General features: G+C 41.2%; 1 protein-coding gene across 3 annotated transcripts; it reads right to left on the reverse strand.

Moving 5' to 3' along the window:
* Positions 1-206: 206 nt before the first annotated feature.
* Positions 207-16,040, reverse strand: grhl1 (grainyhead-like transcription factor 1). 3 transcript variants are annotated; one of them, XM_014414308.4, is made up of 16 exons: positions 15,867-16,040; positions 13,518-13,707; positions 13,169-13,242; positions 12,538-12,671; positions 12,201-12,433; positions 11,502-11,584; positions 11,067-11,220; positions 10,628-10,739; positions 10,143-10,237; positions 7,280-7,523; positions 6,683-6,810; positions 5,008-5,036; positions 4,723-4,808; positions 3,196-3,281; positions 2,728-2,792; positions 207-1,498 (listed from the first exon to the last, which is right to left on the reverse strand). In XM_014414308.4, the coding sequence occupies exons 1-16, from the start codon at positions 15,884-15,886 to the stop codon at positions 1,384-1,386; spliced, it is 1,848 nt and encodes a 615-aa protein (XP_014269794.1). In that variant the 5' UTR covers positions 15,887-16,040; the 3' UTR covers positions 207-1,383. The 3 variants fall into 3 exon arrangements, with proteins under 3 accessions (XP_014269794.1, XP_004540568.1, XP_004540569.1); XM_004540511.6 differs by having other exon boundaries at positions 13,518-13,710; XM_004540512.5 differs by lacking the exon at positions 15,867-16,040 and adding an exon at positions 15,591-15,842 and having other exon boundaries at positions 13,518-13,710.
* Positions 16,041-17,559: the final 1,519 nt, after the last annotated feature.

Genomic DNA, 17,559 nt, shown 5'->3' on the forward strand with positions numbered 1-17,559 from the left:
GTTTCCGACAGAGAAGCTTCTCTGCACCAGGCTATCCTGTCATGCCCACTTCCTGTCTGCAGGGTTGGAGTTGATGCCCAGACATCTGCTCCTGTGGACCGACAGTTAATCTCTGCCACAGCCCAACAGATCAACCACCATCATATCTGATATTTAATAAAAAACATCTTATTAGAAGAAAGAAAAAAAGTCTTACACAACCAAAACAGCAGCTACAGCAGAGCTTTTATTAGGGAACAAAAACAACAAAAAGATGTTAACTTTGTGTTCCTGAATGTGTAATTTTTGAATAACTTCATATAAAAAGAAAAAAACAACAACATTATATTATGATGAAATAGAAATCTATATATGGTTAAAAAACAATGACCCACATCCATTCTCTTAATAAATATATACACAATAAGTACTGAGATACAAAAGAGAGATCATTTAGATCCCTTTTTTCTTTTTGCTATGTACAAATAAAAAAACAACAACATGATTTCTATAGTGTATGTTATGGCAATTGATGAGATTTGTTTTCTGAATCATCATATTGCACTTCCAGGACAGCCATTACAGACTGTGCTAGATATTAATTGACCTATTTTTACAGCATTTGTGAATCTACTCTAGAGGAAAAGGGTAGTTCTGTTTTCGCAATATTATCAACATATTTAGTGACCATTTAATACTTACAGAGGAGACCATTATTTAAATTGATCTGAGAAAAAGCATTTTTTAATGGCACCTAAAAAAAATCTTCTAGGCTAAAAAACAAATACATTTACAATATTCTACCAAATTATATGATGGTTTTACACACTAAATACTGCCACGTTTTGTTTAGTATTAATACACTGAACCTCTGGAGCTTCATCAACAATTCAAGGGCATTTTACTACGAATTTCTGGGCGCTAAACTTTGCAGATCATCAGCGCTGTGGCTTTAGAATGGGAAAGATAATCTCTTTCTTCTGATGAATGAATGAACTCTGCTGCTTTGTATAGCATGAGGTATAGCAGCACTTCAACTGCTCTGCAAGCCTGAGCAAAATATACAAAAGCAGGCACTGACGTTTGAGGCTCAGCTCATATTCTCACTAAATGCAAAAGTGTCATGTCAGTGTCAAATATGTCCTCACTTGTTAATTCTTATGCACAAACAAACAGCTTTATAATGATCAAAATGTATAACTTACATCTCTAACCAGTATCCGTTAAGAGCTATGGCTTTTAAAAAAAGGAAACAAACAAACAAAAAAACATCTGTTGAACGCTAATACAACACGCAGACAACATGAATGACAGGTCCATAATCACTGCATAGCCAGAAGTGTAAACTTGACGGCTCCATTTGTCCTCAGCCCCTCTTTTCAGGGTAATCTATCACATCTCCAATCAGATTTCAGTGAGGGTGAGTTTGTACAAGCCGCCCAACTCCTCCATGGAGATCTGGAAGGTGTCTTCGTTGGAGTAGTGTTTGATGATGTTGTCATCCATGTGGACTAGAATGCTGTCAAAATGACAAAATAGTGTGTTGAAGTGAAATATTTTAAAATGTTTTTTTAATATTATGAATTATTGTGACATATATGTAATTTTGCAGTGGTACATATTCATATGAATCATAGCCAAAGTTTTAAATACGTCAGTGTATCCACAAATAATCCATATGAGCCAAAAACATGGGCTTCAATATGATCCAAACAAATCATTTCAGACAGCTTTTTCTACTCTTAGCTCTGTATGACATCAGTGACAGGGGAAATACTTAATATGGTCATTTAGGCTTAGTAACCCCTCCCACCTACTTTCTTTCAAAGAGAAGACAGCTGTTTTTTAAGGGAGGTGAAAAGACTGATTTTTTGCTTCACATAATGGCCCAGTATACAATAAATACACTTATTTTGAACTGTGACTCATGCAAAGCTACTCTAATGGAGTTCATGAATAAAGACACGGAGCTGGAAAGGGGCATATTAGAAAGCATTAAGTTTGGGTGTGTGCAGGACTAACCATGCCAGAGCCACCAGCTGGTTAGCTTAGCATAAACACTTTCTCCCATTATATAAGTGTAATTCTTGTAAGGCATGTGCGTATTTCCTCCCAGGTCGTGATTACCTCATCTGCATGTGCTAATTGCTGATTGGTCAATTAATCCCCAAGTTTACCGTTACTTTATGTGTGAGGAGAACCTGTTGTGATTTAATTATAATAGTGCTGTCAGCATTAATATTGTTAAAATGACGTTAATGCGAGTTAGCGTGGATCGCCCCGTGCTGCACGGCGTCAACACATTAACGAGCTAACCGCAGTAACGTGTTGACGCCGTGCAGCCCAATGCACGGGGCGATCCGCGCTAACTCGCTGACAGAGATTTACTGCATTAGTGCGGTTGTGGCGTTAACGTCATTTTAACAATATTAACGCTGACAGCACTAAATTATATATATTATTATAATATAAATATATTTTGTTATAATTTATATGATATAATATATATAAAATAATTTGATGTAAAGGGGAAAAACCAATCATTAGTCTAGAAATACAATGGAAAAATATGATTGGTTATAACTAAATGATCTATTTCATCTGCAGGTGAAACAGTTCAGTAAAGCACCAAGAAATATAGAAATACACTTTATGAATTTTGTATTCATTTGTTCATGGATAACAGATTTCCTCCTTCACAAAGTTTCAAACATAGTGTGGAAATGTGATAAACATGTATACACTCACCCTTTCTTGCACTTCTTGTAGACCTTTCCAACCTTATCATAAGGCAGTTCATACTTCTCCGAAATCTGGTTGGAAAAAACAAAACAAACACAAATTTGTGTTAAGAGAAATACAGAACACCTCTACTACCTGTTATCTCACCCACTCCACATAAGTACTCTATTACTAATATCCATGACCTTCACACTCTTTTTCATCTTTTTAAACTTGATGACCCCTGAAGTACCCATTCCACTTTTTTCCCAGGACATTTCCACGTTCCATGTCTTTTCTAAATCTTTTCCCCTAACCCTCCCCTCCATTAACACCTTTTGTCCCCTGTGCAATTCTAAAAAACACATTTTTATTTTTTCCCCAATCACTACTTTGCACGATTCCTGTGTTAGTGGCTCAGCAAAGCTTAGATGATGCAAGAAACTGTTCTTTAGTACAATCCATAGCTAGTTCGGTGAACTGAGGACAACTTACAGCTTCCACCAGGCCTTTCAGCGTGGGATTCTTCAGCATGAGGGCATCAAACACCTCGTCTGTTTCCTTGCGCACGTACAGCAGGACTGTGTGGTGAAAAAAGAGAGAGGAGGCAAGCAGGCGTCAAAGAAAAGCATGCACGCTCATGGACTGAACACAAACACAAATTCAACCTCAGACAAATGTCAGCGGCAGTCATAAAAGGGTTTATCTGCGTCAGACCAGACTGCTTTACTGATGCTTTGGTACATTTGTGTGGGTTTGAGGATTTGAGGTTTTACCACATCTCCAAAGGACTTTCAGAGTGGTGAAGCTGCATGCATATATGTACACATATGCCTTGAGCCATTAATACATTTGCAGCTATACTATATATAACACTGCAAGCCATCTCCTTGCTAGACTGCAGAAGAACATGCAGAGATCTCAGATAGAGCGCTCCTAGAAGGTTCACTGATACTACACTAGATCTGGTTCCAACAGATTTTTAAGACAATTAAAAAATAATACAGTTTGCTGCTGTAATCTGAGTATGTGGCTAATTTATCTACTTCTTTATGTGGACTAAAAACAAACAAGACAGGGGAAACTGAGAGATGCTTTTATGATGACACAAGCCAGATTTACACATTTACACTGAAGTAGCCAAACATAATGACAGATTTCAGTTTGAGGAGCCTGCACAGGAGCTGACTGACTACTCTCTACGTCACTGAGACGTCAACAAGTCCCCAAAGCTTACAGTTTTACAACAAGGAAAAACATGACTGCTGTGGAAAGGTAGTAAACCTTGCCACAACAGTAAGCCAGTACAGAAGGGTTTGTACCACTTGCAGTGTTACAGCACCTTCTAAATGTAGTTACTTCCACTTTTCTGCCTTGTGTCCCCTTGAAATGAAGCAGCATGTTTAAAGACCACAGAAGAGAAAAAAAGTGTCCAGTTATTGATGAAATTATTTTGAAAAAACATGCAATCGGTGACTCCTTCCTCCCCTCTCTGTGGTTAACATCATTCCGCAAGAATGTATTTAACAAGGTCGAGTGTGGCTTTGTGAAGGTACGAGAGGTGTATTTGTGCAGAAGCACTTTGAAGCAGGCCTGAATGTTTAAAACATTCCTCCCTAAGCTACAAAATATTTCAAAACATGCATTTACAGATTTGTAATGTATTGAAAATTGTAGTGTCTATGAATGGGATAGGTGGTGAAGGGCAAATGCTTGTTTGCATAGATGTCTGCATGCACGCAGTAATCTGTGGTATTTCGTTGGGTCAGTGGAGGGCTGGGGCACGTGTATATGTTGGAAGACTTGGAATTATCACATGGCCCAGAGAGAGAGCGAGAGCGAGGGAGAGTGTGTGTGTGTGTGTTTGTGTGTATGTATGTGTGGAGCTACAGGCGCTGACCACAGCAAACACAGACGGACACGCACGCACACGCAGCCGCACAGGGGAGCATCACTCAAAGGCTGCTGATTAGAACATGAGCAGTGTGGACATTGCACTACAGCAGCAAACACACGTAGTACCTTTCTTTGCTTCCTCCACTCTCGGCAGCTTGTTTTGGGGTGAACCGAACTCATCGTCACTGAAGGGTAATCTCTTCATGCCCGAGCTGTGGTTGAAACACACACGCACACAAACAGCTGCTTAAATGGTCTCAACAACCGGCTGACAGGCCATAAAGCACGAGCACAGACAAAAAAGCTCACGTACATTTCCTAGAAACCGCAACCCTGTATGCATTTTACCGGGAAGTGTCAAAGGTCACGGCAATTCAAAGCTACCATGAAGCAAATGTGAAGTGAACTCACCTGTCTTCTCCATCATCTGTGGAGAAGGGCTGCAAAACAGAGAAAAATAAGAATTTCACTCAAATGCAACATAAAGGTTACAAACTACATACAGCATCTCACAATACATTTTATTTGCATTATAGTTAATTGTTATCAAATATTTATGATGATTTGTTAAAATATATCCAAAAACGTTTTTAACCAATTTCCTGCAGTTGTAACTTTTCACGTAACTCTTCATGGTAGTGGCTAAATCAGTCAACTAGGCCAAAGGTAAAGTCAACAGCCGAGTCCAAATAGTTTCCTGTGTTGCCCCATTTATTCTTCCTTTATCACTGAGAATTGGAACTGGTCAACATAAACCAGTCTGTACAGCTGTGGACGGTGAAGTGCAGGTCGGGTGGACTGACAGGACTCACTGGTATCTTGTGGCTCACGCAACTGCACTCCTTTTTTATCTTGTTAGCGCTCGTGTTAAATACCAAATATCGATTAGTGTCATTATTTATCTATCACCCGATTGAATAAATTTGACTGCAAAATGTGAGAATAAAGTAGAACTTGTCCATTTAGTCTCAAACACATCAACTTAATGCCTTCAGATTGCAGGCTCTTAATAAATATTAGAGTTTTTTTTATCATATGAAACAAAGTAAAAAAGCAGATCCTCTGATTTAAAATGATCCAACTCTTTTTTTTTTGTAATTCCTGGAAGGCTGTTGTTTTTCTAGCCTTTCGCCCTTTGACTGTATCGATTACAGGCATTGCTGTGAATAGATTTTCTATTCTGAGAGGAACATCAGCAAACCCGTTGGTTATCAAAAACTGATAGCGAGGCTGCAGAGAGTTCGGTCAGGTTCAATGTCAATGGCATCCCCAAAAATAACCAACCTCCTGTCTCTTCCTCTGCTTTCCTGGTATTAATGTAAACGTCACATGCATGAGAGAAGGGGGAGGGGGTGGGGGGGGGGGGGGGGGGGGTGTTGGTGTCCTACTTGCATCATTTACCAACAGGGGGCAGTCAAAGCTCACACCTAGTGGAATTTCTCAAAAACAGTATCCTTTGCCCAGTAAACTCATGTGAGCACGTCAGGTGTGCATGCTTTGCCGTGTGGCGTGCTCATCTTGAAAGTGCCATGTGACGTGTTCACTGTGGCAGAGCTCAGAGTCCAGTTCTAAAGAAGAGGCGCTCCTTCCGTTTAAAACTCATAAAAAAGCCAGATAACCTGCAGAGTTCAGGTAAACTCCTATATCTCTCCTCATCCTCTGCAACATGTTTCCACAAACCGACAGGAAAACTGCACTCCTCTCTCCCTGTGCACCAAGACTATTTTTTGCTCTGAGCATATGAACACATAAATCAAGGTGGTTGTATGCCGGTTTGTTTTGAGTCACTGGTAAATGAATCATGGTGTGAGTAACCAGTTTGAAACCTAGCCATCAGTATGTAGGACTTGTATCAAAGCTCAAAACCAGAACTCTCTGTTCTTGCCAACTAGCAAGCAGGCAGGTCACCTCAACTCAGCTGGCAGCCGAGTGGGCGGAAGCTGAAAAACAAACTGTTTATGGACCACCTAAGATGCTATGAATGTTGCAACAGACACGTTCGTGCTTTGGGAATGGCAGGAAACATACAGTTTTCAGTGGTGGCCTAAAAAAAAAAAAAAGTTTTGCGGCTTTGATCGGCACTCACATGACGTTGGAAGGTGGAGAAGTGAATGTCGGGAATGAAGAGGACAGGCTGGGTCTCGAGATCAGTCATCATCTTAAAGATGGTCACATCGTTACGTTTCTGGAGCATTGGTACTTTCATGTCTGCAACTTTGAGGGGAAGACAGCAGGAAGCAATTTAATATTCATGCAGTAGGATGAAGTCAAACATAACACGACATGAGTGAAACAAGGTTTGATTGAATACATGTTTGCTGAAAGTTATCCAGCAAATGCAGAGGAAAACCTCCTGGACACATGAGGACCACATTTACTCTTGTCTTTGCTCTATTCTGGTTTCCAGTATTAGAGTGTAGTTATAGTGAAGTTGTAGCGTAGGTCTTCAAAATAAAAATGTTTAGCTGAAGCAAGCTGAAACATGCTGCAGAGCTCAGAGGAACTACAGCTGCAGGGGGTAAACACACTAAGGGGATGTTTTCATCTACATACAGGAAATCATTTTAACAAATACACGTGTCAGGGCGACTTGAAATGAAAATTGATCGTACTGTGGAAGCCTCTGGTCATTTTAGTAATGATATGTTGTAGCTGATTATCCTAAAACTTAAGAGCAACTTACAAGCCAGCCCAGAGTTTAGGTCGACAACTTTCCCTTTCCTGCGGGACTGTTTCCTCTCCTCATCTCGGATCTTCCTCTCGGCGCCTTTGTCACAGAAGACTTTGATCTGGCAGTAGGCACGGTGGATGGGCTTGTTGCTGCGGTTGTTGTAACTGTAAGTGTCGATCTGCAGATTCAGGGGAAGACCCTTCACCCCTTTCTGAGAGGAGAAGTCTGTGCTCAGACAGTTGACGGAGATGAAGATCTGTGAGGGGAGGAGAGAGGAAGAAAGTTGAGGACCGAAGCAGACTAATGTACAACTTTAAACTTAAAAGTTTGTTTATTAAAGTAGAAACTGCTTCTTAATCATGAAGCCAATGCGATGACGTTTAACTTTCAGGAAGGCCTTGATGCAGCAGGTATCTCATAGTCAGGCCTCACATGCTTTCAGTGTCTTTTGCTGGCCTCTTTTGGTGGGCTTTAGTAATTACATGCTCATTTTACTTTCCTTTGTCCTGGTTATTTGCTTTGAAAACACACTCTAACTGTGTTAACACAACACACAATCAAGACAGGTTTAAAAATACCACATAGAAAAGTCTCAAGGGGAAAGTGCTTAACAAATTTATTAGATCACCACCAAATGTAAGGTTTCTGCCACACGTGTGCGTTTTCTTGTCTATATATATAATTTGCTGTTTTACAAAAGAGCAGAACAATAGTAAAGTAAATCATTATTATGCTCGAGTTATTTCTGACTTCTCAGAGAAGTCCAGTGTTGAAATTTGGCTATAACCACCTGAACTATGTTCAGTGAATTTGATAGATTTTAGTTTGAATTGATTTAATTAATTTGTTAAGCAGTGTACAAATAAATATAGCCTTTGTCGTTCATTTGGTGTATTCCACAAATGAAGACATTTAACAGTCTTTAATGGTCCTTAATGGTCAACAACTATATTTTAAATGTTAAGGAAAAAGTCTGTTTGGAGCAGAAACATTTTATACATCATTTTATATCCATAAAACCTAATTGGGGACAATAATTAATAATTAATTTAAAAATTCACACACACTAAAGGAATACCAGGTGTTACTTTGAATCCAAATCATTCAATATAATGTCTTATAGTATTTAAAATGTAACCAGTTTAGTATTACGAGTAATGGAAGTCATGGAAATCATATGATAAAACTGCACTTAATAAATCGATAAACTCGACTTGATAACAAAAGTACTTTTAAAGAGAACTGATGCAGCGTCACAAGCTTTTCCATAGAGCATGTTACTGTGGATGATCTAATACTCTTTCTTCCTTTTTTGAGCTGTTTCAATCAATAACAACCACACACATGCAGACAGTTTGGATGTTGGTGCTGTTTTGATGTAAATATACTAAAACAATATGATTTGCAACCTTGATTTGATATAGTAAAGCCTTACATAACTTTTGCCTTTGTTCCTCTTCTTATAACCTTTATTACCTCCATCATCACAGGACTATATAAGGGTTACATATACAGTACACTTTGATATATGCACATATACTGCTATGCATTCAGCCCAAGGGCAAACCACACACATACAGGTACTTCCTGACTTCTCACCTTAACACACACCAAGTTTAACTAACACAACCAAATGATTAAACTCCTAATTATATCCTGAAATCCCATCAGCATGTAAATTGACCTCACTTCCCAAGGTCAGAAACCCAAACTGATCCTCTCAGACATCCATCCAAAGACACACACGCCAAACACCTTCATCTGTAACCAAACACCTCGCTGATGAGATGCTCAAACAATGTGGCTGGGCGGTTATACAAATGGTGAAGTAACAAAAACACACAAGGATGAACATCCTATGAATGCATGCCACAAGTCATGAGACAGTTAGACCCACATCCTGGTATGCAAGCGTGAGTGTGTGTATAAGTGTGTGTGTGCTTAGGAAGGTCTGTTCATGTGACTTTATTTATCCAAAGTGTAGCCTAAAGAAAAGTACGCCGGTGATGAGCGGCAGCGCCGTGTTGTCTCTTTGTCTGTTTGCCACCTTGTCAGTAGTCTTCCATCTCAGGCCGAGAGCAGAGCAGAGCCACAGGGCAGCACGAGGGTTGGGAACAAAGAAATAAACAATCATGAGTGGAGACGAGGACAGGAGCTCCTCCTTTCTGACGGATTTTGTTTGACAACTGTTCCATCTGGTCACCTCCCTTCCCAATGAGTTTCCTCATTCCTGCACTCTTTGTTTCTCATGTCCAAAAATACCTAAACATGCGACATCACAATAAGGGTGACAGGCAGGTTGGACCAGTCAAGAATATAAGAACAGAGTGTAGGAATAACTCTCTCTTTCACACACACTCACACACACACCTACACCTCTGTGTTTTTACACAACCTGAGTAACCACACAGGAGAGGAGTGACTGCGACATGACCGCATCCTCACTCTTCTTTTTTAAAACCACTAATTATATTTAACAACTGTTTTTGGGGGGATCAAAGTGAGCAAAGGGGATGACGATCACCCATAAAGGGGACTCGGCACCTGACACTGTCATTCAGGCACGGGGCCTTAACAAACAAAAAGAAAAGGAGGACTATTTTTAGGTGTCTAAGTTTGTTGTTGTTAAAAGGTCAAGCCTCATATTTAAACGTTCAAGACCAGGAAGTACGCGGAAGCCTCGGATCACCGGTGATCCTGAGAACCAAACACTGTTCTTGTTTTGACAGGAACACTGAAGTGCAAACAGTGAACTGTCATGTTTGGACTTGGTTCAAGCAACAACCGTGTCAGAGATGTCAGTGGGGGTGTCAGGCAGCCGTGTACCTGTGAAGGTGTGGATGTGGGTGTGGATGCGTTAAGTCCACTGACTTACTTTGGCCTCCTCGTTTGTGTCCCAGGTGAAGGAAATGGCGTTATATGAAATCTCCTCAATGTTGCCGATGGTGTTGAAGCTCTCCTTGTAGTCAGCTGGAGCAACAGATGTTGGTTATTAATAAATGATGTATTGAAAGCATATTAACTGCTTTATGCCGAGTAAAAAAGAAATTAGCCCATTTAAATAAATCTAAATAAATGATAAAAAACAAACCGGAAAAAGTAAGAAAGGTAAGGTAACTTCAACATATGCTGAGATTTATGAAAGTTACAGACTAACAGTAATCCATCAAAAGCAAAATGAGCTGTCACAATCAAAGAACACACCTTTTCCTGCTAAGCTGTGCCTACAAACAGCTGCTTGAGTTTGCAGACAGATGAGGATTAGCGTGTCCGCTATGTCTCCGCACTCAAACTGGTCGGTTTGGTTTGTTTTATTTCACGATGTGGTTTATTATGAAAACATCGTTTTTCAGAACTTACCGATGTCGAGGCACCTCTGTTTAGCCGTGTGCTGTCTGGAGTGCCAGTACTTCCAGTGTTTTAGCTGGTCGTCTCTGCACTTCTCCTCTCCAAACACAACCATCACCACGCTCTGAGGAAAAAAAATAAAGCACAGTGATACCTTAATATGACTGTCAATAATCAGATTTTGCAATACACTTTCTCCTGTCTTCCTCCCTTCATCCCCAACCGGTCATGACAGATGGTTGCCCCACACTGAGGTTTCTTCCTGTTAAAACTGAGTTTTTCCTTCCCACTGTCGCCAAGTCCTTTGGGTTTCTCTGTATTTTGTAGGGTCTTTACTTTACAATATAAGGGACTTGAGACAACTGTAGTTGTCATTTTTATATGAATAAAACTGAATTGATCTGAAATGAATTATATGTCATTTCCTGGTTTTTTAAGTGCTCTTTCTTACCCTGACTTTGGTGATGGGTTGCTGCAGGCCTTTGTTGTCAATCTCCCTGAGGGTGATGGGGTAAAACTGGCCCTTGTTGAGGTACGTCATTGTCCCGTCACCTGTCTTCTGACGCAGAGATTTGGATGCCTCGAGAGTGTACTCAAAATTATTCCTGAGACACACAAAAATAAGGGTCAAATCTAGTGAATACCATAAACAACAGCACGCTGCGTTTAAAAAAAATCCCTTCTGTAAACAAATCCGAGGAGACGAATGAAACAGCAGAGTAACACCTAGCGGGCTTTAAATATGTGCAGACACTTGTGAGACACACAGACGGGAGTCTGGTGTCTCCCCTGTGACTGAGATGAATGAAGCCATTCTGCTGTGCCGTGTCAAAAGCTGAATGGCGGTGTGGAAGTTGGACGGTGGGCCGGCGGCAGGGCGACTTACCCCGGCACGGTGTCAAACTGAGTGTAGTCCTCGGGCGTCATGGAGGTCATCCGAAACTGGAGATCTCCTGGGAGGGAAAACACCTGAAGCGCAAAAAAGGAAAACAGAATCAAGCAAAGCATGGGAACAGGAAATACAACAGCTGCTTTGCATAAATTTTAGATGATTTTCTTCAACTAGCAAACTGTGTAAGCAACTAGATGAACACTGTGTTTCATTCTAGTCATTTATTAGGCTAGGCTTTCTCTCATCAGGTATAACAGTTTGTTTTGGTGTTTTTTATTCCCCTTCATTTTGGTTTTTGTTTAAAAAAAATGGCTCTGCGGCCACCTCCACCCCCTCCTGTACAGGGGTTTTGTTGGCTTTTCTGAGGTAATTCCCCTCCAGGTTAAAAAGAGAAAGAGGAGAGAGAAAGGGCTTTGGCTATTGTAGGAGAAAAGTACAGCACTTTATTGTGTTGGTGAGACAATGGCATAATAACACACTGGCCACTATTTTGGCATGTTCAAATAAAACCAGGGAAGGTTGAGCCCACCGCCGGCTCCATGGGATCGGGTGAATATCCTATTGTCTGATGGGAGAGATCTGAGAGGGGAGAGGAGAGGAACGCGAAGGAGAAGGAGGAGGTGGGGTGGAGGGGGTGCTGGGAGAGCATTGGCAGGGTTTTGACGGTGGGGGGGGGGGCATCGAAACACTCACTTCCTGGGAACCATCCTTAAAGCTCTCGGGAAAGGTGGAGTCAGGGGGCGTACGAGCCTGGGTGCCAGGGCTGAAATGGACCGCGTTGTGGGTGAGCTGGCGGTCAAAGACGCCCACGTGGCTCTCCGTTTCGCTGCAGTTGTTTGGCACAGTCACCGAGAAGCCGTGAGTGGGCACCTCTGTCTTGATAGTCTGGTTTGGCACGGTGGCAATGGAAACTGTGACAGTAGTATCTGAAAAAACAAAACAAAGCAAAAAACCCCAAAACAGTTAACTGATCATCAGGTTTCTAAATTTTTCTGTTTTTTTCTGTTTGTGTTGCTGAATCAGAGCAGACCTGGTGAAGAAAAGTGGGCTCTCTTGTCTGGGCCCAGCTGAAGAATATTGAAGGGAGTTTTGAGCACCGGGATCCTGTTTTCCATACTGGCTTCCTGGAGTTGGACTATGGAGTGTCCGGCCTGGATCTGGTGCCTGTGACGAAGTAGAAGTGCACATAAATTTTAGATCTCCAATACAATACATCATTGCTTTGATAAACCTTGAAACAATGGGTTATTTATATGATATGTTTTTCTGCTTCTCCCTTTTCTCAGTCCTGGGTTTCACCTTTGGTGTTGCCATGCCTGAGAACTGATTAACGACCCATTGATAACACAAAGGAATTTGTACACCGGACATTTTCCTTCCTTTTTTGAGAATTTAAAGTTGTCTTCTATGACACTCGGAGCAGCTATTTTAGTACGCCTGACTAAAGCAGCAAAAGAAATCCTAATGTCAATAATCATTTTTCCTTGCTGCTCTGGAGAAAACAGGTACACTCCTGAGAATAAATGTGCATACAGTTTTTAAATAGAATTTAAAAATCATATCACAAGAGCTTGAATCGCTCTCTTATTTTCTGCTGTTGCCCTCTGCTGTGCTTTTATTTTTAAAGGGGGAGGTGGTACGCGGAGAGGACTGCCGCTTACCTTTTGTTGGGATCCACATCAGAGACCAGTGTGTCTGTCTTGGGCTGGTGTATTGTTCTCTTTTCCCTGGGCACCTGTATACGAGAGTAAACACAGCCGCTCAGCGTCTGACCACATCACATCTACCAGACTGGGTCATCCTGCTGTTTGTACTCATAGTTAGATCAGTTACATGACATAATGTAGACTCTGTCTCACAGATGTTACTTAATGATCAGATGTCACTAAGGGTGAGGATCACAGAGGGAAAGTTTGCAAGAACCTGGCAACTATTCCTCCAGTATGTGATTTTGCACTACTCCTCATAGAAGGAGGGGAGAAACTATTCCTGCTGAGCTTTTCCTGATACCTTATAGTAGTCATAGAGCAGACCCAGAGCTGCGGCACTATCCTCGTCTCCATTTATGCTCATCATCGCCTTGGTGGCAGCTGTCAGCGGGTTCTCCAGAAAAGATTTCCAGGCTTCATCCTCTGTGGTGAAAGAGCGACGCTGGCCGCCATAACCCGGCTCGTTCTGGAGAACCAGGACTGCACGTTTACTGCTAAAAGGGGGAGAGTGTGTGCTTTAGTTACCGCATACAAAGCAGTTAATGACATGAAATAAAAGCCATGGATGTGCGCAGCAAAAGGGAAGAGCCGTCCATACTAGAAGGGATTCATCTCCTGTTATGGACTTATTTTCCACACTGACTCCACATAAGCTCTCCAGACCGGGACCTGAAATCTCAGTGTCGCTCAAAACAGACAAACAGGTTATAAGAGCGAGAGATCACCCATGTAGATGTTTTTTTTTTATCTGCAGGACCAGTTGGTCAGGCTTTTCGAGGATTGTGCAACAAATCTCTGCCGCTGAACCACAGAGGCAGAAGGTGTATCGAGAAAAAGATGCTCTACAGGATCGTCCAGTGTAACGACTCTAGTTCGGGGATCACTCATTGGTTGAGAAGCCGCCCGCATGTGACGCATCTGACCCGGCTGCATTCCTGCGCTGTGCTTGCAAACGAACTTGTTTGTGACAAATAATCATGAGATTTTAACGCTCAGTCGCCGCCTGCCTCGCGCTCCTTCTCTTCCTCTTCAAAATTCAACATCGCCTTGGTATGCTGTGCACAGTGTGCAACCTTAAGCTATTTGAACCTGGGTGCATTACATTTAAAGTAAAACAAAAACGCCTCTGCGTGTACGAAACGGCTGATGATGAGCCTGCGACGTTTGCACTGAAGTCACCTGTTTACAGTAAATTTTAATGTTTACACAGCTTCTGTTTGCTGAGACGCGTTAAGCCCCAGTCAGAGTAAAGTCATTAATGGAGCTCTTGTTATTAAAGTTTCATCCACAAACTTCGGAAACCGCATATATCCCCTCTTCAGCCATCCTGCAACCACATCCAACAAAGTAATTATTATAAAGTGTGAACGGACTGGATCAGTTTCCATGTTGAGTATCTACAACAAATACAACTTTTTTGTCTCCCAGTGGTCAGAGAAAGTGATAATTAGTAACCCTATATCTAAACGCAACCTGATATAATCCATTATGTGTTGGCTATAAAAAAATATATCTAAGGTAAGGCAATATAAGCCATTATTTACTAAAACAATGGTAAATGGTAAATGGCCTGTATTTATATAGCGCTTTACTAGTCCCTAAGGACCCCAAAGCGCTGAAGAGTCTGATTGCTGATCAGGCAAAAATTACACTGAGATGTCAAGAAATAAAGTGAGTAAGGCAGCATGAGTCCAGACTTCTGTCACTTTAATGTACAGGAGCAGTAAAAAAAAAAATAACACTACTTTTTTGGACATTTAGAGAAAAGAGCTTTAATCCCTCATTTTAAATTAAAAAAACAAAACAAAACACACACAGCAGTGTAGAGTAAAATCCATGAAAACCTCAGATAGCCCTGTGCTCGCTTGTCTATGTTAGTCGTGGGGCCAACGCCTAGCAGGTGTACGATTTCACTCCCCTCAAATGTCTCCTTGTCACTGCCCTCAAACCCCCCCACACACAGAATACAGAATATATCTCAAACTAAACATTTATATATCTGAAAAACACTGATTTATTTTTATTATTTTATTATTTTAAGCTCTATCTTCCATTAAATCTCTTTTACACCTGTGCAGAGGCAGTTTTCCTTGGCTGACACCTTGCTGCCGGAGACTTGTGCCTATTCCTGAGCAAACATCATTTCTACTATCCACATAACAGTTAAAGCTTAAGGCAAAATCAAACAACCGCCCATCTCTACTCCGGGACGGCTCTTATTCCAACAGTCGCCTCCAGCTCGCACGACAGGTGGAGGTACACCTGTACAGGCTCGAACATGACAGGTGAAACGAGCGGAGTTACAACACCATGGGAAACTATGAGACTACACCAACTCCCCGCTTGGCAACCCGCTGTAACAGAGCACACTTACCCTTTTAAAAGGAGCTATAATGATCGTAGAATAGGCTCATGCTTATATGCGACACGAACATCAGGACACGATTTTGAGAAAAATACAGAAGGCTGCAGCTGCAGGTCACAGTGTGACCTCGGCTTTTGAAAAATCCGTCAGTGCAATGAATGTATTTGTTTAAAAAAATTGCAAAAATAATCAGAAAATCCACAAAAGCAATTAAAGTCAGTATTACAAGCTTATAGTGTCAACATGCTCTTTGTGCGGGCTAACAGAGGAGTCAGGACAACTTACTTGTCATGCTCCTGTGACATCTCGGTCGGTCGAACTGGACTTTCTAGTTGGTACTGAAAATCCGATCCGTCTTCTTTACCACCCTGGAAAACTCCGCTGCTAACACTGGATAAGGGCCACGGCAACAAACAAGGTGTCCCCTCCTGAGAGAACGGGTTTTGTCGGCTTTTCTCGCTTTTTGGGGCAATGCTTAGAAATTAAGGCCGGTTTTACCTGTGACAAGGACGCGGATTGGATTACAGGTGGACGGGAGGCGGGGTCTTACTGTCAATTGCCCTTGCCGGGCTTGTGATTGGCTCACCTGTTGGCCTACCTGCAGCTGTAGGGTGAGTTTGGAGAAAGCAGTGGTAAAACTGGGTTTTAAAAGCTGTGATTTTATCATATTGGAATATTAAATGAGAAATATATTCCCCCTACCCCTAAAAAAGGCCAGTGCAAAATTTATTGGGATGACTTAAAAATTAAAATGATTTACAAAAAAAAGGAAAGAAAGTCTTTGATGATTACAGTCACTAAGGAAATATTCACTTATTTGTACACCTGCAGGCTTCATAGATGTCACTATGTGGGAGCTACTATGATGGAGATTATTGTGGCAGAAAGACCTGATTCACTTCACAAAGACATGAACAAGCGCGCTCTTTTAAAGTCTACACCGATAACTCCTGTATAACACGGTAATAAGACGTTTAGTAAACTAATAACGTAATTCACTGATAAATGATCAGCATGCTGTGGATTAGTGGAGACCTGTTTTTATGAGCATGAACTCAATTCAAAGACGACAAATTAAAGGAGAACCCTCTGTCTCTGTATGGTGGCTCTGTGAGAGTTTTTTGATAACGTGGGTCTTCCTGGAAATCCTTTGCTATCCTACATGATGCTGTGGGAATTCTTTGTCATTGTTATTTATTTATTTCCTCAGTGTTTTGTGTTAAGCTGTTGGCCAACATGCTGTTGGCTGTTGTCTGTGCTTGCATTGAAAATGTACATATGAGTATGACTAAGTAATGCAGCTCAAATCTATCTATGGGTACAAATAAAATAATCTAACCTCATCTAACCTAACCTGTGCCCTTAGAGCAGGGGTGAGCCATTCATTCACTAACTGTAAACACTTCTTTTATTAGTGGCAGTTTATAAAGACTTAAAATTGATGTTAAGCAGAACTGAGTTCAGATTATAGGTGCGACCGTACACAACAGTCCCATCCAGCCCCTTGGGAAATTTAATTGCCCACACCTGCCACCTCTTCTTCATCTAAGGGATTTCATTCATGTTGAACTATTTCTATCCTGATAGGATTCACCTCTTCCAGTATGACCTCCATCCATAAGGCTAAAGGAGTCCCTTAATGGTTTGGAAATTACCCGAATTGTGTGTTATGGCCTGTATGAAAATTTGGACCAACTTTTTAGCCAGCTGGCTCCAAGAAATATGTTTGAGTACCAGATTATTAGAATTTTGCAGCAATGATGCCAAGTCACACAGAAGCTGCTGTGATAACATCGTAAGAAGATAGTTTACACTAATTTCTTTGGGATGCACAGATATAGTAGTGAAACATGGGTATTGCCAATATCGGACCTGCTATTGAATGATATCAACAAATAAGATGCCATCTACTGACATCAGTGGTCGGTATATACCTGTGCGTTCAAATTTATGAATAAGTGACATGACAAATATCACA

This window comes from Maylandia zebra, linkage group LG19, assembly GCF_041146795.1.
Source record: "Maylandia zebra isolate NMK-2024a linkage group LG19, Mzebra_GT3a, whole genome shotgun sequence".
In the NCBI taxonomy this organism is placed as follows: Eukaryota; Metazoa; Chordata; class Actinopteri; order Cichliformes; family Cichlidae; genus Maylandia; species Maylandia zebra.